This window comes from Dermacentor andersoni, chromosome 7 (assembly GCF_023375885.2).
Source record: "Dermacentor andersoni chromosome 7, qqDerAnde1_hic_scaffold, whole genome shotgun sequence".
Classification (NCBI taxonomy): Eukaryota; Metazoa; Arthropoda; class Arachnida; order Ixodida; family Ixodidae; genus Dermacentor; species Dermacentor andersoni.
The window spans coordinates 91,523,230-91,548,172 of NC_092820.1; the positions used below are offsets into that span (position 1 = coordinate 91,523,230).

At 45.7% G+C, this 24,943-nt stretch overlaps 2 protein-coding genes across 2 annotated transcripts in view; one reads left to right on the forward strand and one right to left on the reverse strand.

Annotated features, from left to right (window-relative positions):
- LOC129383363 (uncharacterized) overlaps positions 1–23,172 on the reverse strand; it is a 222,443-nt gene extending 199,271 nt beyond the window's left edge. Inside the window, exon 1 of the mRNA XM_072289262.1 lies at positions 23,034–23,172. The gene's annotated coding sequence lies outside the window, so the exon portion shown is untranslated. The remainder of the gene's footprint in view (positions 1–23,033) is intronic.
- The window catches only part of dysf (neuronal PAS domain protein dysfusion), a 167,807-nt gene continuing 157,644 nt past the window's right edge, over positions 14,781–24,943 (forward strand). Inside the window, exon 1 of the mRNA XM_050181366.3 lies at positions 14,781–17,046. Within this exon, the coding sequence (XP_050037323.1) occupies positions 17,000–17,046 (47 nt within the window). The 5' untranslated portion in view covers positions 14,781–16,999. The remainder of the gene's footprint in view (positions 17,047–24,943) is intronic.

Genomic DNA, 24,943 nt, shown 5'->3' on the forward strand with positions numbered 1-24,943 from the left:
TCTAATTTTCTAATTATTAGTATAAAACCTGCCGTAAACCTCCGCGATCGCCTCCTCTCGCCATCTAGTAGCAACGCAAGAAACTGCGTGCCCGCGAAAATTCGCTGTTGAGCGCCATCAGAATCAGAGCACCGAACGCAATTACTTCTCGGTTGGATTTTTTTTTAACGTTGGCTGTCAAGTTGAGGGAGCGGCCCTTACGTAATATTACGGTAATATTATTCCTTCGTGTAAGTGTCTTATACTTCGCTATCATAATACGTACTGCTTCGCCTTTCCGGAGAAGCTGCAGCGTATCTTTTAAAGCGCAACCCTTAAGCACGCGTTTCTGCGGCGAACGTCGGTGTCCGTCGTAACCGAGCGAACGAGCAGAGAGAAGGATGAAAGAGCGAACTCGGAGCACAGCGAGGGATGAAAGACGGCTATAGCGAAGAGAGCGCGAGGAGGAAAGCAGAGGAGGAGGGTGCAGCGGAACCATGAGATGGAAAGCGGAGGAGGAAAGTACGGCGAAAGCGTGAGAAAAAAGTAGTGCCGCCCATGACCGGCTCTACGGTGAAGATGGCTACGAGATGGCGCGAGAGTAGAGCACGTCGTTTGTTGACCGATGATGCCACCTATACAATATATGGAAACAAAGCATTGCATGAGCGGAGGTCTATCTGCGGCGGTTGCTGTGAATCGCGCCCGCGCTGCACCCACGCGGTGCCTCTCGCGATCTCCCGGTTAGCGAGGCAGTCGGTCGCGCCACACTTTGCTCCATTTTTAAAGTACTGCACGATACAGATAGTCCATGCCAGCTAATATATGGCGAAATGAAAACACGTATAGAGCCGCGCTCAAACTTCGCATTAGGTAGTATCGTGATCAGTGGCGTAGCTAGGTTGTCTGGCACCCGGGGCCCATAGGTCTTCTGTCACCTCCCCCCCCCCCCCCCCGGGTGTAGTCGAGGAAGGCGAGGATATCGACAATTTCCAGGTTTCAGCACCAGTACAGCCGCCTTGCATACCTCGCACGTCCCTCGGGTCCCCTTCTCCTTCGCTTTCTTTCCCAGAGATCGCGAATGCAGCAGGTATCGGCGGCGAGGAGTTACGGAGTCGCCATCTATCGGAAGCGCCTCGCTGGCGTAGTTTGAGGGATCACGCGGCGCGCTCCTCATAGGTTTTGCTGTCAGTGCTCAGTAAAAACACCACGCGGGAGCTCTACCGGACATTTCTGTGAGTACTTTCGAAATGAGAGAAGGTTTTTACTGTCTAAATAAAAATATTGGGCAAACTGAAAGCACAGAATCGTTTACAGACGCCATCTCTTTACCGAATACGTAAAGTGAACGCCACTGTGCGCAATTGCAGCAATGGAGTCTCCCGAACCGGCTTTTTGCGTGAAAGGTAGGCAAACGCTGAGAGCAAACTATGTGAAATATGTTCTTATAGTGTTGGTATAACTAAATGGAGCGTAATAGAATGAAGCCTCAATGCAGCGATCGCACAGCTTCGCAGCGACCGACAGCGCGTCTGCATGCTTGTCCACGCACTGTTTCGCTTTCGCCGCGTGCGCGTTTTCGCACCGTGCCATGACTTTTAGGCCGCAGAATATGAGCATTTGACAGTATACAAGCAACCTTTGTTGCGTGTGCGCTATCAGAGCTGTTCAAAAATAATTTCGTTGTAGAGACTTCGACGCCTATATCTACGGCGACTGTGATGTGCCATTGCGACGACTGAATCTTCTTTTTCTTTTTCTAAATTCTTGGACGTTTCAGTATTATTTCTCGAGTTGCGTCGGACTATATGTTTATTGGTGTTCTCAGTGCGCTATTTTCCGCTGCTTCTTTTTTGTAATCCAGTGCATTAATTCATAACACAAACATGACCATATGCCATGCTTTTTTTTTAAATGTGCCCCTTTCCACTCCCGTGAACTTGCCAGCATCTATAGCATCGAAAAGTTCATAAACCAAACTGTCATGACATTAGTCGGGCAGCGGACTCGGGCGAGCGTCTCAGGGCGCGTTTTTCGAACATCGCAGACCCGGCGCCGTGGCATAAATCTTCCTCGCGTCTGCGCTTGCTGCATACCCGAGTATTAGCCGATGACTGTTTGCCGGTTTGATGTTTCGCGAGCCAAGCTTCACGCAGCTTCTTTTCCTGCGGCTACGTATGAATAAGGATGACACCGGGCTCCGTTGCGTACGTCCGGCACTACGGCACGGAGTAGTAGCCTACCATGTCGCGCGCCTTCAAAGGCAGCCACTACCTATTGTAATGCTTTCAATCATTGTAATGGAGACACTCGAAGCGGGAAAATCTCGCCACTAAATGAAGACCGCAGCGTACGAGGGAACTTAAACTCTCGTTTCCAGCTCGCTTCGGCGCTCCCGAAGCAGCCGACGCGGCCGCTATGTCCACGTGATCCCTAATAGCACGTCACGCCGACGGTGGCGCCAGCTTTACAGTGGTGGAGCTCGAGGCCAATACATGCTGTTTTTTCTGCGCCAAATAACACAGGGTGCTGCACTGATAACTTGTGATAAGCGCATGTGCACATCTTCTGTCAGACTGTAAGGCTTGACAACCAATACAAATGCGGCATCGTGGCAAATACGGCTCACGTCACAAGAAAAAAAAACATTTTTTGTAAAGATTTAATTACCAATTTTAACGGGAACATTGCATTTCCAAAATTGAAGGCCGACATTCATATCTTGCCCAACAACAACTTCACAAAAATCGTCGTAGGTACTATGGCCTGCAGTATTTTGGCTGTGGGCAGCCCTGAACGAAAACGAAAATAAAATTGTGTCTCTGTGACGCTGATCTCCCCACCATATTAGAAAAACGGAAAACGCCAACTGCCTCCCTGCTGCGCGGGCGCCAATGCTATGACAATTACTAGTTCTCTTCATTCTGATCAATAAAGCCTTGTTTTATTTGCTGCTATACGGACAAACGTGATTATCCGAGCGGCGGTACCACCACAAGATTGGGAACAGAATAGAGCAACGCTTCGCGTCGATTCTTGGCGTCACCATAAAAAAAAAAAAAAAAAGACCGTGATGAAGCCCGTGCCAGCGAAACCTGTTGGTCTGCACTCGCAATGGGGAGGGTTGAGGGATCAACGTACGTCACTGGTCCACTATTTCACATTTTTTTCGCTACTGCCATACTTGGCGCCGCCCGCAGTGCCAAAGTACCGTAGGTTGTAGCACCCAAAACGGTTTTGTTTAAGAAGTTTTTGTTGAGTTAATAATATGACTTTGAGTCCTCAATTCTCGAATTGAAGTGCTTCCTCTATAAGTACTAATTACGGAATTATTAAGGATATGGTTATTACTTACGTGCCATATTTTTCGCGCTACCGAGTTCCTAGTAATCACAAAAGGACATAACTTCATAGAATCTCGATCGGGAAATATCCTTACAAAATTCACCTTTCTTTTTATAAAATTCTGTGCAGCTGAAACAGACACTGTACTTGAAACATGAAGTCACACAACAACAACAGTTTTCTGAAACTTTCGAGGGTAAGAAGGAAAGTGTGAAACATAACGGCAGGTATCGCAGCGGCTTCTCGGAGCGAGCGGGATACGGGAAGTAAAAGCGAGCCGGACATCGCGGCGGGCCCGCGACTACAGCCTGTCGAGTCATACGCCGCCAAACTCTTCGGCCGAAGCGAGTCTGAAGACGATCCAGAGAATCCCATTCGCGACTTTTGACGGCCCCATTTCTTTATTCTATGGGCCCCACTTATGCAACGTCGCTCTCAACGAACGCTTCGCCGTAAACGCGAGCGCCGGGCGCGCTGGTTGAACGCCCTCTTGCTGCTGTCTTTGTTCGTCTTCGCTGCGCGTTCTGAACGGAAGAGGTACCCAAGAGCCCCAACGCCTTACAACGCCTCACTGTATGTTTAGCGACTCCTGCTCCCAGCATGAACGCACAGCACGAGCGCACCCCACATGAAACGTTCCGCAAAGGCGAATAGTTTAGTGATCATTTTGCGAATTAAATTTTTTAGCCCGAACATTCGTGTAATTGTTTCATCGGGTGTTGGATAGAGCTGCAGCCGACAATTCTGCGGCGCAACGCATCGGGTACATGAGCTCGGGCTACTGGATACTGGAGCATTCTTTGCGACGAAGGGACTACTTCAGTTTTTTAAAGAGACGGGATTGGACAAGCGGCTCTGACAGTGTTATCACGTACAATGCCAGATTGATGGACTCTACCGGACGATGTTTGTGTGTTGTGCTATGTGCTCTCTCTCTCTCTCTCCCCCTTCCCCATCTTTCATCGCCCCCATCCCTCTCCCATGTGTAGGGTAGCAAGCCGGTTACGCTAAACTGGTTAACCTCCCTGCCTTTCCTTCTCTACTTTTTCCTTCCTTCCTTCCTTGCCATTTGCGCCCAGTCAAGCCGGCGGAAAGAGGGTTGTCTTCAGGCGTACGACACCCCCCCCCCACTGGGCCCTTGCACCCGGGGCCCACGGCCCCCCGGCCCCCCCTGTTGCTACCCCACTGATCGTGATCGTTGGTGATTTTTTTTTTACTTGCACTCCGAATATACGCGCTGCTGCGCATGACTGCTATTGATTCCGATTTCTAGTGAATAAGGCTTCGCCTCGTTTCGGTTACTGTATGACATATCTTTATGAACTCTGCATGCAAGTGACGATCTTTGCATCCACAATAAATGTATAATATTAGATTTTTATATGAGTCGTTAGCCTTGCCTATGGCAAGGAGAAGCAATACTGAGCGACGCATCATTCACGGGCATTTCACACGCGTTTGAGAAATGACTCTGTCGAAAGAGTCACTGAAGTCTGCAGGTTTTTTCCAGGGTCAAAAAGCACGCAATGCAATTCGAAGCGATGTGGATATACAGCAACATATTCATTGTCTAGGCATTGGCTATCCATATCCATTAGAAATCATTCTTAGTTGGGTACCTGCTTCTTCTTTAAGAAGTTAATAAGCTTTGTCCTCGGTATATGTTTAAATATATTGTGTCTGTACATGGTGTTAACAGCGGAAAGGAAAGAAAATGTTGAAATGAAAAAATTACTGATGAGGTAGCCGCTGCTACAGCTTCTAATGCACTGGTCGTCCTATTGTCAGGATTTGCAGAAAGCGAAAGTATGAATGAAAAGCAGCACACGCCCGTGCCAAAATTGATGCAGTAAATTTTGGCTACAATAAAATCTTAAATACAAGATAGAGGCAACTCGAAAGAAACCTCACATGATATGGCACCAGAACTATGGTAATTACACTTTAGAGGGGCGGGAAGAGAGAGAGGGTTTGATTCCGCATCGCCATGGGCGCTCTGCACCCCCCCCCCATCCCCCCTCCGGAAAACTTCGAAGGACGCTCGAACCCCGGAGGCCCCCCTCTTCCCCCCTCGTAGTCGGCGCCTATGGGTTGATATGAACGGATTACACAAAAATGACAGCGTAGCCAAGTAGTGATATTACTATTGACTTGTAGGCAAGCAAACGAACACTGGCAGTGAAACGTCTGAATGCCTTTCTAAGAGAGAAAAGTTTTGTATTAGTACTGCCTGCGACGTAATCAATGTGCATTCTTAGTAATCCAAAGCGCTAGATATCTATAATGTTGTTCTTCGAAGAAGAAATTGTTAAGGCGATAACCTTATACGGCTGATACTACCCTATAAGCAAGCAACATACGCAATGGCTCATCCCTCTCGTAATGTAGAGGCTGCAAGCACTCATGAGTTAAAGTTAATCGTACAGCGCATACATTCATTGCAATTACGCATACAACCTACCGATACGCAACATCTAGCCGAGTGGTAGAAAAAAACCATGTGACTTTTTTAATTGGCCATACCACCGTAAGGCTGAGGCTACAAGCGCTCAGCAGTGCATTCATTGAAATCACCTATGCAGCACACATAACAGCATGCGTCTCAATCCCCTCCTGAGAGAATCAATCGTATAAAGTCGAAGAGAAACGTCGTTGGCGCGAGTCTGAGCCCGCTATACGAGTGCGCGAAGCCGTAGCGTCGAAAACGAGTCTAAGAAGCTGAAGTGTGAAAGCAGCAACGCGACTATGCGAGATGGCGCATTTCCAAGTGTGAGGCAGGCTTTCGTCTTCACGTGTTACAGGTGTGTAACATACTGCCGAATTTTCGTTTTAAGGCGCTGGAATTTTAATGGCTCATTTCTATGCGTAGTTCTCATGCATACGATTTCGTCGTAGTTTATAGGCATTTGCCAAGCTTAACACCGAGTGGATTAGATTTTGAAACGAATTTTTTGACGACACTCGGTCATCTGAGATTTTCCCTTGAGTATACATGAGGCAGTCATCTGCATACAGTTTGATTTTAACAGACAGGTCGTGCAGAATGCCATTGATAAACGTAATAAATAAGCGCTGAGACAGTAATATATTGTAGGGTGCCCTGCGTCCTGTATATATACGGGGTGATCATCTTAAAATTTTACGCACTTTTTAAAAAAATCGCCTGTTGCACACAACGTAATTATAGTCCTTAAGCTGGATTATTCGGTGAGGCACACTACCTTCACGAGAAATCGAGACACATATTCAAATAATTAGCGCAAATTCACCAATTAGTTCTTAATTAATTACTCTATGGCACAAGTGGCAATTTACAAATTCTAGCCGGTGAGCTTGCAAAGCGCATTCACTAGGAATTAATTTCCACATTCACACCGGTATGGAGATTTGCGCCATCAAACTCGCCGTAAAAGTTCACTGTTGTTTCAATTCGTGCTTTACCAAACCCTCTTTTATTCATTCAACCACTAAAGTACCTGGAATAACCATGTATTTCATTCCACACTTTTGGTAATAATATATCCAAACTGGTGTCACCCTGCAAATGAATTTCAGATAGATACGTCTTGCAAACTCACCGTTTACGCTTCGTGAAATGGAATATATGTGCCGCAAATCAATTAATGAAGAAGTTAAGTTGTGAATCTTTCTTAACTTGTTGAATATGTGTTTCATTTCTCGTGCTTGTATGTCAGCCCCTTCGGATAATCCAACTCAATGACAAGGATTATGCTATTGACCACAGGTGATTTTTGAAAATTATGTAAAGCTTAAAAGTGATCACCCTGTGTACACAGACCCTCGTGTCGTTTTCAAAGCTCGGGAATCTCACACGTGGGCACGATTTATGGTGCGCATTCACAAGGCAAACATTTGCAGTTGCTCACTTCGCCAGCTTTCAATGTTAAGAAGCGTGCGGTTTGTAATTATAGGGTGACTACCACCATCAGCAGCAGCATCACGCTGACAGCTTAGCTATATGGTAGATGACCCCGGCTCAACTGCACTTCTGTGGAATGAAAGGATCAGTTGATGTCACGCATGATATGCGGCTTATGTAAACTTTCAGATTTGGTCTCGACTCTTGCAAGCGCTGCTTCGTTAGCTAATTTCCAGCTAATTACTTGAATGTGTGCCTACGCGATGCGAGATCAGGCTTGGCAAACGATATTCTTTGTGAGCTTTTGATGGTGTTAGCGGAAATTGATGAACACATGACCTGTTTCGGATATTTTCGAGGGGAGCTTTATGGAATGTGACCGAGTATGTTTCTCACGTAAGTGCGGCATGTTTCTGGCTAAATCTAACCAACGAATCGTGCAAGGAAAGTTTGCACTCTAAGAAAACCCTTTACTCCATTAAGGAAGAAACTGCAATGTCCCCAACGTTTGTCTTTAAATGGAGCAACTTTCCTCCCTCATGCATGGGAGCAACGGTTTGCCCCTCTCCGAAACCAACATGCATGGTCTACTCCAAGCAAGCGAAGAGAAACGATGGATGCGACTATAGGCCTACGAGCTGAGCTCATTCGCAGCTGGAAAACAACGTACGCGTCATAAGCTTAGTGTACGTTTCTTATATTTGCAAAACCAATCCCGCTAAGCTTTCTTTGGCTCATGTGGAAGTACGGCATGATTTTGTAGCGACTTGAAGGCTATGATGTAAGTTACCCGTCATGATGTCAGGATACTACTGCAAACGAGAGCCAAACATTGCTCACCGGGATTGGCGTGACTGGCCCCGCTCACCATTGACGATATATCCGAAAGCTAACTGCTGGTGTCGGTTGCGTTATATCCATCTCCAGGAGAATCGTGGAAATGAAGATTGTTGCAATGCGATAGTCTTCTAGCCTACAACTATGACAACCATAACGTAACTACAGTGGCTGAAGCGTATAACCGGGGCGACAAGGGCATGACAGGGAAGGATAGCTCCGGCTATGAATATGCCGTCTCTTTTCGAGCTCCTTGATACTGCAAAGCCGTGTCTACGCCGTGTCAGCCGCACTTTTTGCACAGGGAGAGAGAGTGGTTTTGCTTTGTACCAACCGACAGTGCCCCGTACTATTATTAACCATTTTCACGGTGATCCCGTAGGCGCTGCCATGTTTGATCACGTGGTGAGGCGTCCATTGCTTGCCTCAGCTGCCTCCGTTGCCTCTGTGTGTATACAATGGATATAGGTGACGCCGGTGCGGCTCTGCAAACCTCTCTTTAGCCTTATATCGTAGACAGTGACTGGGTAAACGACACGCGAATCTTTGGCTACAGCTTTAAAGGACATGTAAGCGCTGTCGGAGCTCATTATGCTTAGTGCGAACGGTGCGAGCAGCGTACAGGGTGCTTGTAATAAAAGTGGGGCCAAAAATGGGTTCCAAGCTCTAATAACTTTCCGCTTATGAAATGAATCAGTGTAAGCGTGTTTAACTCTTCGTTCTTTATTTAGCAAATCCGTTCAGGCAGCGCCTTGTCACGTTTCTGAGTCAGTAAAGTTGCCCGAGCGGCCACTGTCTGATTTATCATATTTTCTGCCTGACCGCTCGCGAGTGTGCTCATTTGGGTAGATTTGTTCTTGCTGGACACAAGGCTTGTAACGTAGATGTTATGTACGTTGTAATAGCTTGTCGCCAATAATTATAGATATTCACTCGCTCGCTGTGTGGACCCTTATGCAATGTTCAGCTTTGAACATTAGTGTGATATCGGTGTAGTCGCCGTCACCCATGCTATGTGCCCATGCTATGCCATGCTATGCGCCCGTTCACTTATTCTTGATAAGTTGGCGATGGAGTGGGCGTAATTTTGCGTGTCAGTCGGAGTAGATGTGCGCAGATAACGTTCGAGAAACACACTATATATGGCAAGAGGCGCCGCTATTCCCTTTGCCATCGTATATAACGAGCACTGTACTCACTCGTGCAGATTTTCCGGGATTGAATTCCTTTGCTTGGAGGTTAGCGCTATGCTGGCGGATGAGTGATACTTTGTTTTTGATCCTCGAAGGAAGCCGTGCGCCGCGAAGAGCCGGCCACACAGACAGTCCTTATGTAGCTGCGGTCCGTGAGCTTTGTCACACAGATTCATTCCGTTCCTTAACGAGCCAGTCACGATTTTTGCAGCCAACTATATACTGCACACGCCTTCACTCCACCGCTTCATATTTTGCATCATGAATGGAGCACAGTGCGTTAGCGAAAAACCAGTTGCATTTCCGAGAGCTGATCGCACAGAAGTAGAGCAGAAGGGATTGTGGTTTTGTACTCGTGCGCTTTCGCTGAGGCAACGTGCGGCGCGCCGCTAAAGCGCCATCTCGTTTCTCTTGAGCAAACTGCTTGGCGAAAAGGGTCAATGGATTCCCAGCTTCGCACTGTGCTTCACACTATGCAGAACGGTGCCGTTACTGTGTGCGTGCGTGCGTGAGTGCGTGCGTGCGTGCGTGCGTGCGTGCGTGCGTGCGTGCGTGTGTGTGTGTGTGTGTGTGTGTGTGTGTGTGTGTGTGTGTGTGTGTGTGTGTGTGTGTGTGTGTGTGTGTGTGTGTGTGTGTGTGTGTGTGTGTGTGTGCGTACGTGCGTGCGTGTGTGTGTGCGTGTGTGTGTGTGTGTGTGTGTGTGTGTGCGTGTGTGCCTGTGTGCGTGCGTGTGTGTGTGTGTGTGTGTGTGTGTGTGTGTGTGTGTGTGTGTGTGTGTGTGTGTGTGTGTGTGTGTGTGTGTGTGTGTGTGTGTGTGTGTGTGTGTGTGTGTGTGTGTGTGTGTGTGTGTGTGTGTGTGTGTGTGTGTGTCTGTGTGTGTGTGTCACACTCATGTCATCTTTGAGAGTCTCCTTTTCTTCACAGACGCCGACAGATGTATACATATATGGGCAAATCCACAACGCGGCCGTCAGCAATATGTAAATATTTTCTGGGAACCTTTTGTCTGTATGCGTTTGCTTGTACACTGTCTTCTAGGAAAGAAATCTCCCATTGTTGGTCGGTGCTTCCTGTCTTTGTAGTGTCGTGCGCTCAGCACGATGCATCACGGAGACGCCACTGCTGGCGGGAGGAAACGCTGACGAACCCGCCCGCAAGTGACGCTTGATATACAGCAGTATATCTGGTTGCATGCATCCATGCCCAAGCGCCTCCTTGCTCTGGCGGCAGGGCTTGTGTTCCATTTGCAGATTTGGAGATGTTACTCTTGGCGACGTTTCTGTCGCTTGCGGCGAGGGTGCGATCACAGACCCCGGCTACGTTCCGACGGCGCCGTTGGCAAATGTATTTTTGCTTTCGCTTCGAAGCCATCGCGATTGGCGCCCACAAACGCATACGAAGCGACCACAAATGCATACCTTTCATATCGGTTAACCTCGTCGTCCCAATCTAACGCATCAAAGTGAGAAAGGCTAGCTCTTATCTGCAGCGTCTATATAGGCCGAGATGCCTGAGTACAGGCACGTTTCGCTGTGCGTTAGCAGCCGGACGCTGCTATCGCGTTGAACTATTCTCGCATCGCAGCTCCCGTTCGTGCTAGAGGTTTGACCTTGGTGGTCGCTTGTCATGAAAGGAACATTTTAAGACATCACGCTATGCTACTTAGCATTACTTTCCGTCGAAAACAAGTTATTGTAGCTGATTTTCGGATCACCTGGGGTGGCAAATCTCGATATGCACGCAAGGGAGGAACGTTACTACCCTTCTGATTGCCGTAAGAGGGCGCGACATGTGAAGTGCGTGTGAAGAAGAAACTCGTCGGCCTGAAGGAGCAATGCCGATGGTTCCACCGCTCTCGCTCCCTTTCTTCCTTTTTTTTTTTGTAGGCAAGCAAGCGAGGTATTTCGTTCGAAACCCTATAATTATTTAGATGGCCCTTCAATGGTAACGGCAAGGTCACCGGTGTGTTTTGAGAATGACAGTATATATGTTTACCACAGCTGTGATACCTATACCACAGCTGGGGCAGTCCCCAGCTGTAGCTGTGGTCCGTGAGCTTCGTCACACAGATTCATTCCGTTCGTGATATTATAAGGAAGAAAGAGACGTCAGTAATTTGCCTACTTTGGCTGAAGTGGCAAACAATAACAACGCTAAGCTTACGCTTTCTTATAGTTTACTATTAGGGGAAATGCAAGACCGTATGTATGCAATGCTTTGTGTATACCGGGCGTTTCAGGGAACGCTTTCAAATTTTTTTGAAGGTTGCCTGTGGCAGATAGCACAATTCCACTTCATGAGCTGGTCTACTCGAAGTGGCGGACGTTGCATGCACCAAAAAAATTGAACTGCATAACCGAGTAAATAATAAACATTCGCTAATTAAGTTTTTAACTAAATACCTTATGACCAATATTGTAATTTACAAATTCTAGCCACGGAGTTCGCAAGGCGGATCCACTTGGAACGAATTCTCAGGATGACACCAGTTTCCATATAGTAATTCCCGAGCTCTGCGGAGAAATGCATTGGCGTTCCAGTTATTTTCTTAACAAAAGGTTGTTTTATGCATCCAAGCACTAAAGTAAACGGATAGCCAATGCGTTTCTCCGCAAAGTTGGATAATTAATATCCTCGAACTGGTGTCATCCTGAGAATTCGTTCCAAGTGTATCCGCCTTGAGAATTACACGGTTATAGTTCGTATATTGCAGTATTTGCCAAAAGGTAATCTGTTAAAAAAATAATTAGTGAATGCTTGTTAAAAAGTCGATGATGCATTTCTTTTTTTTTGTGCAAGTAGTATCCGCCACTTCGAGTAGACCACCTCATGAACTAAAATTGAGCTATCTGCAACAGGCAACCTTTAGGACTTTTTGAATATGTTCGCTAAAACATCCTGTATATATATGAAACTCCTCGGTATGGTTCCTGCTTATTGACTGACTGAGTGACAGACAGACCGATTGATTGTCTGATTTCATTTAACGTCCGTAACGATGGGGCTATTTCAGAAGTTTAATTTTTATTGAAGGGCTCCACACTAACTTGGACCCCCGAGCTTCTTTCACCTTTAAAAAGGCGATTAACACGAAGCACAAGTACAGCAACGAAAGCAGGACACGCACGTGTCCCGTCTTCCCTCTTGCCTTCGTTTTAAGCCGCTTTTCAAACTTGGATCAGTAGCATCTCGCCCATACAGTCTGCCACTATTATCGACTTCCTGTTCCGTTCATTGGGTATAGTGTTAATTGTGCTTCCTAATCATGTAGGGTTCTTTAACGTGAGCCTAAGTATCCATGAGCGTTTTCAGATTGCCGCCCACATGCTGCAGTGCGGCAGCCGCGACCAGTGATAAAACCATCCCATTTTGTTCAGCAGCCAAACACCTTATAGTCAGCTAGGGACGTACCAGTTGAGCGTTTTGCGAATCTTCTTTTTATAAATAACTGCATGTTCTGTCTTGAACTTGAAATAAAATAGTTTCCGCCTTGGGGTAGATTAAGTTCTTTTACAATTATCGAGAATCTAGCAACTATTGTCACTTAGACTTGATATAGACCGTTTTTTCGTAGGCGCCGCCATATTGTGAACGCAGTGGAGCCGCGTATGAGCAGCGCCATACTGGCTTGGGTGAAAGCGGTCTTTTGCATGGCAGGTATACGCTCGGCGGCAGGTTCTGGCGTTTGTTTTCGCGGTCGTGCGGTCTGTTTAGTATGACGTGCGTCTTCTACGTGGTAAACGGTTCTGTGAGACGTGCTGGAGTGGTTTAAGGCGTCATGGCCGGAATTTCTGCTGGCGTTGAGGTGTACAGATCGAGCGCGCAGCGCGATGTGTGCTCGCATATTTGAGCCTACAATCAGCCTCGGAGATAAATTGTGTATTTCTAAATATTCCAATCACTAATGTGACTTTATTGCAGTATTATCCTCTATTTCTAAACTGCGGTTTAGGAGCCTTAAAACGTATACGCGACGATCGTAACAGCATGGGTACTGTTCTGCTACGAAAGGAGCTGTGCTGTTTGACAAGCGTTCAAACTATTCACTGCAGGTTACATTGCGTGACTACTTGGTTGGATGGGTGAGGTTTCCACCAATGAATAAAATAGTTTTGGCTAGTAATAGCAGCATACCTTACAGTCTGAATTAAGCTTGTCCAACAAAGCGACCGTTTACGAACTGCGCGAGCGTCCTAAGCAGTAGTAGGTGCTGGATTACAGATATCTCTGTTCTATATAGCGCATGGTCCAAGCATACGGCATCAGCGGGTATATATTTACAAACGTTGTGCGGCGTTAGCCCGTTTTCTCGTGCTTATTAGAGAAAGAGGATGATAACCGAATTTTTTTTTTCGGTTGTGTTCGTTCAGTTCTCTACGACGCCCTCACACGTATTACGGAAATTTTGCGCTCAAAAATAGCCATCGCATTCTTTTTATGCGAACCGTCTCATATATTATAGCTGTATACAGGCCAAAAAGGCAATGCCAAAGCACACAGCTTCTATGTGTATCGTGCTGGCTCACCAACCGCAGTGGTCGCTGTGTTGAGAAGCGCCATGGGCCTCATGCAGCAAGGCTAGCGTAGGCATATGGTAATTTCAAGCATACTAGACTTGAAATGCGTGAGAACGATGCCAGTGTATCACAAATATTTGATAGCGCCTGCCGCTCAGATGTTTCGTGGTTGCCTTAGGTTGGCCGTGCACGAGCATGCGCTCTTATGTTTTATGTTTTACTGCCTACGCCAATCGATCAGACAGTGAGCTGATTTACCATTTAATGTTGGTAATACAGAGACGCTGGTTTTCTTTGTTGAATTAAAATTGATATAAGCAAAATAGTAAACAACACATACACGCACCGCGACTGATAATGCTCGTACACCGCGGCTGATTATGCGTGTCACATTCTTGCGCCCCCAAGACATATTTCTGCCTACAGTAGTTACCGATGCACCGAAAGGCTTCCCTGACGACCTTATATCAACGAACATGGCGTAAATTACACAAAGTAAGATCTAAAACACCTCGAAATCGTTCCGCAGCACGCGACAGCAATGCTTTCAAGCAGCGCCGCGCCGGATCGCCCAAGCCAGAGAGGAGGAAAGGCTCTCCGCGCGCCCTTTCCTCCTCGCCCGATGAAACGGTCTATACAGCTCTCTAAATATGTTCAGCGCTGCTGTCTGTAAGAGTGTAGACTCCTGATATCTTAAGTTTACTTCATGAAATCTCAGCAATGACATATACAAAGGACAAGTTTTCCTGTGGGTACATGTCCTTATGAGTTATGCCCAATGAATGTTTTATCAGTCTATCTCTCTCTCTCTCTTGTAAGCCAGTAACATCCTTGCAAATGCGCATTCACAAAGAACTCAGAACTGCAGTCTTACAGTAATTTGACATTGAAAGCATTCCATGCACTCGCTTTGTTCAGTGTCAGTGCTTTGCGTTAGATAAAGTTGCGAACCTGAAATGCAACGTTATAAATCGCTACGGTGTCGTTTTTTTTTATTTATTCCTTTTAGCTAGGCCTTTGCTCGGACACGTGATCTTTAGAGACACAGGGCCTGTGAGCATGGAAGTCTTGTAATGTTTATGTCTGTCTTTACCCCATCGATTGATCCACACTGAACAAAGGAAATCTTACAGCCTACAATCAACGTGTACTAGAGGACTTGTCTTCCACCAGCGTCTCATGAGTGTAGCGTTAAACTGAAGTTCGGAGTCTTAACTCAACCTCCAGGGAAGAAAATGTGGAAGCATTCTCGCCCAAGAAAGCCTAATGCCGCTTGGAATTTGCATAAAACGCATGAGCACACGATATAGTACACAAAGATTTACGACCACCTATCTCTGCGATAAGGTGGAGTGTTGTCTCAAATTTACCATATATGGGCAGTTGAAAGTAGCTATTGTGGGCCATGCGGACTATACAAACAATATGAGCACTTATTGTTGTTTTCCTGCTACACTTAACAGTAAATGTCTCCTACAGTGGCGGCTTAAATCATTAGTAACATAATACAAAACGGTATGTAATGAACATAAAGGGGCGATGCACTGCTATTGGCGATAGAAGCATTAGCGGTAAACAGCGCACAACGGTATACATTTGAGTCATCGACATACTGCCTACCATCTTTCTTTTCTTTTCTTTTTTTTGTTCACACACCACATGAGTTGCATGATTTCGACCTGACAATGCGGTATCTGCAAAGGAGGAGTGCATGCTATTTCCCGGACTTGAGATACAACTTGAGTATTCCTCAGTGACTTCGTACCTCAAGTGCAAAAGAAAGAATGAATAAAGCGTGTTAAATTCTTTAAAAATACGTATTGGCATAGTGCAGGTAAAATGTTCGTCATAATTTTCGACCCTAATGTTCAACGCCACATCGGTAGCGGAAAAGTAAAATATCAGAGAGCCCCTTCCTGTGCGGTCTGTAGTACAAGAGCAACTCTTACCGAGCCGAAGCAAATGAGGACATTTCACTTCGGCGTAGGCGGTGGAGTGCGGTAGTAGATGGTCGCCCTCCCCGCCCACTAAACATCACCGCAGCCTTTTTTCTTCTTTTCTTTTTTTTTTTTTTTTTGCTAGCTCATTTCTTCATGTTCATTTTCTTCGGTTCGCCTGACATGCGTTACCCGAGCTAGCACTCCCTTCTCGTGGTTTGCGGAATGGCGGCGCACAGAAGCGCACAGGCAAACGCCTTAGCTCTGGGCTGGCTTCACGCCGCAGCCGATATCTAAAAAAATAAAAAAAGAGAGAACGTGGCAAGTAGAAGGCTCCCTTCCTGCTTTTCTTTCTTTGGCTTCCCCCCAAGCCGTAATACTTTTCACCTCCGGCGCCGGGGCGGCAAAAATACAGGCGCGCCTTCTTGTACAAGCGCGCTTTTACTCCCCTCCGCTTTGTTCACTTAGCTTTCCTCTTTCCTTTTGGTTTTCTTTTTATGTGTATGTACTTTCCCGCTCGGTCCGGCGCGCCGCTCCGCAGTCCGCTGTTATTCGTTCGCTCTTCCGATTTGGCCCGAGCGAGACACGGTTGGACACCCCCAGCGAATACGCAGCGGCGGACCGTGTGTCAGCTCCGTCTGCTCCCTGTCGCGTACCGCGCACGCGCGACAAGCACAGAACACAAACAGAAGCAGCGTTCGCCTGCTATTGGACGCGGCCAGACGACGCAACGCCGTAGACGCCACAGCGGCGCGCGCTCTCGCCAAACGGCATCCGGGAGAGCGGGCGTGCATTGTGTGACGTCACAAAACTAAGCACCGCCTTTTCGGGCACGCTCCGCCTACAGGGCGAGCACACAGCTCCGCCCCCTCGTCGTCTGCTGGCCGGCCGCAGCAGCCGGTCAGTGCGGTGCCGGTAGCGGCTTTGAGTGCCCCGTGTTTCTTCTCGTCTTCTGCCATGAAGAAGCGTGCGTCGTCTGCTACCACGAGTGCCGCCGGCAACGCGCTGGATTTGGCTACGCGTTGAAAACAAGCGTGTCACGCTGGACGTCCCCCATCGATCGATTGTCCGCTCACGCCCCGTGCTGTGTCGCCTGCTTCTGCTGTAACCCCGAGACGTCCCCGTTGTGTGTCGTCTGCTCGCCACGCTACGCGCGCGCTGCGGCGGGTGGTACGGCGACGTTTCGGATTTTGTGATTGCTCTCCTCTGTGTACCGGCGCGCACGGCGGGCGTGCGCCACGGTGACCACTCGTGGATTTCCGTGAGGACCGGCCGCGCGCGTTCGCGGCCTGCGGCGACCCTGCTGCAACCATGTCGTCCATGCTGGCCGGCGGTCCCAACATCCTGCAGATGTGCAGGTGAGCTGTCAATCTTCGTAATTTCCTTTTCGCAACCGTCAACCTGATTGTGAACGCTGTGCCGTGTACGTGATTACGCCTGTCTTTAGTTACGGTTGATTTCTTCATTCTTTTTTTTTTTGCTTTTTTTGTGTGCAGCTTAAAAAAGGAACATCATGACCCTGTGGAAGACACACAAGCATGACCTAATAATTCAGCGTACCGTCTCCATATCAGTGACAGCATTAGAAAACTGCTAACTTGGAATGTCCAACTCTGCGGTTTGCGCTTACACTTGTAAGAAAGGTAGTTTCGCTAGTAAGGAGGAACTTTTCCTGTGACGTGACTTATGACGTGCGAAATACACTATCGTTATGCGTTGTTGTTCCACAACTTATTTTAGGATAAGCCACCTCTTTAGGCTAAGCTTGGATGCATATAGCTTAGATAGGATTATTTCTGTACATCTACCACCCTTTTTGGCCAAATTTTGCATGGCTGGATGAAATGCAGTGGCCGGCATTAGCCACATTGCCAAGTTGCAGGCACATGCTCATTTAAATAAAGTTTGAAATACAACAACAAGAGTTCTTGAAACTTTTCGATATCAGCAGTGTCCAATAACATCTCAAGCAATGGCTGGTACGGATCACCATGGGATGCACTTTGAGTAATCACGGCTTTGTATGTTGCCATTAATTCTGTATTCACGGCTTGGCAATACTATATAGTAGCGTGTGTGTCATTCCTTGATATGCATATATGTGCGCACGTAGCAGTAAATACGCCCGTTGGCATGCGCGCATTAAGCATTTGACAAGTTTGAATGGTCCTTTGGCTCACGCTGGCAACGTTCGATATCGATAACATACTGGTGTTTCGATGTACACTTACAAATTTGTAAAGCACTTCCCACTGCGTTTCTTTAACATTGTATTTGCTAACATAAACACACTATCAACACACAAAAAAAGACAATAACTACGTCAGTGTCTGTTGAGTGAAGGCAGAAGTACAGCGACGATTTTTTTGTTTCTTCTATTTTTTTCGTATACAACTGTTTTTACAGGCCCTCACACCGGTACCTAAACAAACAAATTAAGATATACGTTAACCTAGAGAGACTAGTTATACGCTTTTAGAGGATATGTTGTATAGAAATAAAAGTTATTTCTCAAAATTCCTTCGTTCAGTGTGATTACATCCACCTGAAATGCCTACAGTGGTCCCAGAGTGCGTTTGTGATGTATGGTACACGTACGTTCACATTTCGTGATTTCATAAAAAAAAGAGACCGAAAATTTTATATAAACATTGCCATTTATTTTATATTTTCTTCATTTTGTTTCAATAAATCAGGCAGATTTTAGGCTCAGGTATTGATCCAGTACAAGCAGTAGAAAATCACATAGATATTCGTGCTTTTTAAGCAAGAATACACTGGCAGTGAAATCAAGGAACGCGTCATTAGTTTCCAACACTGTTTGTGGGCAAACAGGTGGACATTTTGCGTATGTAGTACTCTTCCAGATAGCTCTAAAAATTTCTTTTTAGCTGCTCATAACGCGTTTGTTTTATGAGGCTAAGTATAAAGCTTTGGCTAGCGCACACAGCATTTTTTCTAACCCAGGGACTGTAGTGTCGATAGCCAATTTTCATAACTTTCGTCGACATGTATATACGCTTCAGAGCCTGGAACCTGTACGGTTCTCCAAATAAACAACTCTAACAAGGTTGATTATAGCAGCTTACACTTTCGGTCAGCAGCAGGAACAGCAAAAGATCTACACACAGATATATGTCATCTAGCGGCAAAGTCATCAAACACGTGAAGATGGTCCCGGGATGTTCGGCATAGAAGAAAAAAAATTGACAAGCAATCGCCTATATACTGGGGTCACATCTCGCTTGGTTAGCTACCATCAGAGCAGGAACAAAGGTGTCCTTATTTATTTAATATACTTTGGTGCACCGAAGGAAGTGCCAGAACACGCGTCGTTAGCTCTTACGACCATTGTGTGACAGTAGAGCAAGCGACTAAAGCGAACCGATCGAGATATGGGGTCAGTGTCGCTGGCTTGCTTACAGTGTGTGTCATTTCAGCGTTCCTCTTTGCTCTTGTCTGTATATGCCCAGTTGTCAAACAAATGTTGGAAACCATGCATTCGCGTGACAAAGGCACTATAGCGAGAATTCGTGGGTTCGATTTTTTATTTTTATCGCCTTATTCCAGCGAAAAAAAAAGAGCAATTGCCTTTGGGCCCTTATTCGTAAGATGGTCTAATCAACAATTTGTATATAAGTGAACTTAGATGAGACAATGTGCCCGGGTAAAATTGAACCGGGACAGCATGTGATAATTCGCTTTTAACCATCATAAAACTCGGCAAAGAACAAGAATTTAAATATGTGATCGATGATCGCAAAATTTTGATGTTACAATAATTATTTTGCCTCTGTGCAAGCCCTTGTTCCAGTGTCAATTCAATGTCGCATAACTTCTGCCTTGTGCTAAATTATTTAACTCACAAGCGGTTGAAAGCAGTAATGAAAATGAAATTGCATGATACTGGGCTTTGCAGGTCTTTACCACTTGTGCTTGACATAACGCTTCAGATATTAAAATCGCCTTGTCAACTAGACAGATTCTAGTGCTTCGCTGCACAATTTGGGGGCGTTTGTCGTCGATTGCTAAGTTGCAAGCTATATTAGCTAACTACAGTGAACTTGCTGTCGGGTGTTGTTGCGGTGCATCCTAAAGACTTAGCTGAATATTGGCGTGAACGCAATGTGCCCAACGTTTCCCGAGATACTCCACAAAATCTTACAAACATCCTAAATCGAAGCAGTTATGCTGTTTAACCATCAGGAGAACGTGGCCAATGTTCATACACAGAGAAGTGTGCCGTTTTCCTAAGTGCCTTCAGAGTTGCATTCTCAAAAGCAGAAGCGTGTTCAAGAGGACAAGCGTTTGCGGGCGTCTCTGCTATGGCGCCGATAAAGCTGTGCATAAATCGATGTCAGGCTACAGGACGTGTTCAGAAAGAGATATAAGATTAAAAACTCATATCTTCGTATATACAAAGCCATATTTCTTGAAATAAAAGCGGGTAATAAGTCGCTATATTTTAGGGAAGTTTAGAGATGACTACTGCTATAGAAAGAGAAGCGGCGAGTGGAATTTCAGAAATAATGAGTGATAGGAACGCCTGTTGAGAACGCAATGCAGACTTTTGAATATCTCTACCTATTTGTTAGGCTTTTAATCATATCCGAACTTCAATTTTAGACGCTGCGGAAATACAAGATGATAAAAAGAGACACTTTCAAGTTTTCAAACGTTGGTTCTGGACTGGATCTTTGTTTCATAGGCTGAAAAACCAACCAGTTGACACGTCACCTCCGAAAAGACCAGAATCTTCACTTCATAAAGCATGTAGAAGTCGTTTCACGAAAAACTGCTTTCTTGGCTCTCTCATGCCTTCCTACCGATTCAATGGAAACTGAGTTATCGCTCACCAAAGCAACAGACAAAATAAGCTGGCCGCGTTATAAACATGTCCACGAACAAATCTCTTCTGCTGGAAAATAATACATTGACTTCAATATGGCATATGACTTTATAGGCCACGGAATCAACAATGTCGCCGTATAAGTGCTACTTGGCAGCTCTCCATAATTGTCCGGTGTATTTCAAAGGAACAGTTACTGTAGTGCACCAGGTTCGTGTCTCTCTTCGTAGAGACGCGGCTCGGCACGAACATTAATAGCACATTTGCGACTAAATTATCGTTGATGTCATTAAGTCCTATGCTATACTTGATGGTCACTAATCGACGCCACGCTTTGTTTAAATGGACACATACGAAACATCTCCGCTATGGCTGATAAATCAGGTTTGCCTGATAAAGTATTTTTTCAAAACTGTAGTTTTGTTATCCTCACAGTGATATGTCCATTATCATAACAAAAAAAATAAGGGTGAACGTTCCAATGATATTTAAATTTTGCGCCTAAATGACAACGTCGGTACGTCAGTGTGACGTCATGAATTTCTAAGTATTTTTGTCGTATTGGTGCCGTTGTCCTTCAGCAAATGTAACTGAAACTCGCGTCGAATGCAGCCGCTTGATCAACAGCGATTTCAACAACCTTACAGACCGGCTACTAGAGATATGGTGGGGATGTAATGGCAGTTATTACAATATAGTATGTACCATGTCGGGGAATCATTCGGCATTGTAGTTGTGAGTGAGATTACCACTTCGTTCAGTGTCTGCTGATGTGTCCGTAAGATGTCGTGATACAAGGAGGGATGGGGTTATGCAGCAGGGGCGCTACACAAGAAAGCAGTCGTTGATTTTGAAAACCTTTCTCGGTGTTATTTACCATAATGTTTTTTTTTTCTTTTTTTAGGTGAGGTAGAAGGTAAATTTAAGAAACAGCTCAAATCGTTAGCGACCCTTTAGGGCTGTGGTAGGCTTTAAATTCAAGGCTTGACGCCGCGGTGTGACTAGATGCGTACGCGAATTAGGGCGATGGTTCGTTGTGTTGAGCAAGGAATTTTGACCGAGTCTTGCCTATTTCTTTTTCTTCATGTTTTTGTTGGTTCTGCAGTCCTTCTGTGTTTCTGGCTCTTATAGGTTCAGTGACTTGCGGATAAGATTTCGTTCACTGTCATACAAGCATTGAGCAAGTAACGCACTCAAGTTTATTTTGAGAGTGAAAACTTTGTGTGCGTTGCGCGAAAATGTCACATAATCACTGGACCACCGTCATGTGAGACACAGCAGATACTAATGGACACACACAGACCGCGGTTGGCTGGACGCCTAATTATGTGACATCCTCCTTTGTTAAAGAACTGAACACGTTGATCGATGCTGTGAGCAACGAGTGTGCCTATTTATGAATTTGTTTTCGCATTGTGTCATGAACTTGAGTTTGGAGCAGTTTCGTTAACAGCGGACCATTTGTTCAGCTGCGCTCCGACGGGCACGACTAAACGAATTGTGGTCAGTGCGATTAGAAAAAAAAATGCATTCAAATATTGTTTAACACGGTCATCGTCATTTTCGCTTGAATAGGCCGCTTGAACAGTGGGGATCCGTTTCATATACTCCATAATGCAGACGCGAATATGCGTTGAGGTGAGCCGCTTTTATCTATATATGCACTAACGTTTACCTTTGCAGATCTCTCTTAAACACCTTACTGTGTTTGTGACAACGATCGCTTTCCGTGTGCCCGAGCATACTTAACCTGCGGGCGTGGCTTCCACGTAAAATTTTCCATGTGAAACATTCTCAGCCCTGTATTGCCCAAACCCACTTTCACATCATTGAAAAAGTGCAACTTGTTCACCGTTATTTTTGAGCATAGAGAGTACATTTGAGCAAAAAAAGATTAATTGTTACTTTAGTTATCATTTAATTTGTATAGTTACAAATTATTGATTGGTCTGTTGAACTACACACAGCTGAAACTTCACTCTAGCACATCAAAAACGAAACTATGCATGGATTAGCGCCACGCCTGTACCAGGCTTCAGTCACCATTTTGAGCCATTAAACTCAGCGCAGCATACTGTATAAATGACACTTTTGGCATGACAGGGCTACAACCTGTTCGGCTGAAGAACCTGCTCTCTTTAGCTGTTTCGTGCTCTCTGTGAAAACGGGGACACTGTTATGCATACAGAGATTGCCTATGCATTTCGCCTGATGTGTAAACCAAGCTGTAACGATTGTGTATTCTTTTTGCGATTGGCAGTGTCACCACATCTAAGGGCTCATATATATATCGACGTGGTGAAGCGTGTATTCTTTTTTTATCTCGCTTATTTATTTTTATCTCGAAAGCGTATATGTTTCCAGTGCTCTCACCAAGTGGCTAAATGCACAATATATTTTGCACTTAGCCACTTTGTGAAAGCACCGGATCTCATATTCGCAGGTTAACGAAACCTCTAAGGCGATTACCTTAAAAGAAAGAGTGACTTCGCTCACCGACAGCTTATCTCAACATAGGACACAATAGATGTGGCAGAGTTTTGTATTCCACATATATCGCACGCGAATCCCACACATAAATTGCGGCAATCTACAAAGAACTGTTTGAGGCACACATGATTGGGAAACAGGCGCATGTCCTTAGGGTACACAACTGGCGAGCCGTAACTTTAGAAATACACAATATGCGTTAATTGCAGAAAATCTTTCGTTTTCTTTGTGTATATACACCGCCATGATTCTTCCCGCTATAATCACGTGCTCCTCCCCCTCTATCAATCGTGCGCGAACCATCTGTTGCTGCTTTCGCTTCGAAGGTTTCTATATACTAGCATGCTGCCACGTATGGGGCGTTGAGCTAGCGCCAGGAAATGGATTGCGAAACGAACTACAGGGAACCAAACAAACTGAAGCAAACGGGTGAAGAAGCTTCTTCCTCGATGGTGGACGAGCGGTTCCGGAGCGAATGTGTGGTTCGTTGTGAGCGTGTCAAAAGAGGATAAAGCTTTTATGTAGTTTTCTCTAGAGAGGAAGGATGTGATTGAGGGAGAGGTACAGCGAGGGGTGAAGACGGAAGGAAAGGAGTTAGTTGGCAACCTGGAGTTGACCAGCCGTGCGTGCAATTTCCGTTTTCTTTCTTTTTACCACATAGAGTCTCAGATTTACGACGATATGCAGCTGCGTAGCCGTCAGATGGGCGGGGAACCCTAGCCTCACACACATGTTTCACAGTTAAAGCCTCCATCCGGCGCCAGCGTGTGTTATGGGAGAGCTAAGCCTTACGTTTATGTATAGTACAGCTCCAGTTGGTTACGCGTTTCATAGCGGCTGAAGGCTTGAAAGCTGTGCAACATATCTGTGAACTCAATTGAAGAATGACTCTAAACGACCTCGCAATACACATTCTTAAGGTTATGTGGGGCGAGGTCTTATGACGCTTGTCTACAAGTATGCATGCACTCTATACGGACCCAAAGTGTAGAAGAAAAGTTCTTGGTGGTACGGAATGGTGATGGACTCCTGAACAATCTTTGGGTTGTCGCTGGGATCCGGCATACATAGGTGACGCTTCACCTCTGACCATATGCTTTGGAGTTTTCCGCATCGACCTTGTTCTTCCTGATGTGGAAAAGTAACAACCATGCGTGGGTGTGGTTGTGCGGAGATCACTGTACAACGTACTTAACCCCTGTATTTACAAAGAAAGCAGGATCAGGCCTGATCAAGAGAAAGTCAGTTTTGGAATGCTCTGTACCACTTTAGAAAAACTTGCACAAGCTGATGCTAGGATGATTATGCAGCTGTGCACCGAAAGAGAGAGAGAGAGATACGTAAGACCGGGAGGTTAACCGGAAGATGGATATCCAGTTTACTACCCTGCACTGGGGGGCGGGGTAAGGGGAGACAGAAAGATAAAGAAAAATGCACATGCATAGAAACATATTGATGTCACTAGAGCTTCGTAACAGATTTTCGAATGGCTGTATAGCTATTACTCTTCCCGTACGATTCTTGGATGAAGATATGACACTCTAGAAAGTATCAAACAATTTGCGAGAATACATCTATAAAAGCGCTCATAGAGTTGAGTTGCGTCATGTCATCAAGGAATTGCAGAGAACCATATTCTTTTGTTTATTTACCTAAAGAGATATAAGGATACTGTTATTGAAGTTAGCTTTTCATTGTTTAAAAGATCAGTCCGAAAACCTGTCGTTTTCTTGTTTGTTTTTTCTGATGTAGGTACCTTAATAACAGTGTTCAATAACGTCCTGCACTTTTGAATTCTTGCTTTGCGCCTTAAGCAGAACATTCTCAAAAATTATTGGCGGAAGAAAATATTTGGATGGTCCTTCCAAAGACACTGAGTAGCACTCGGTGTGGGCTTATAAAGCAATGGACACTGA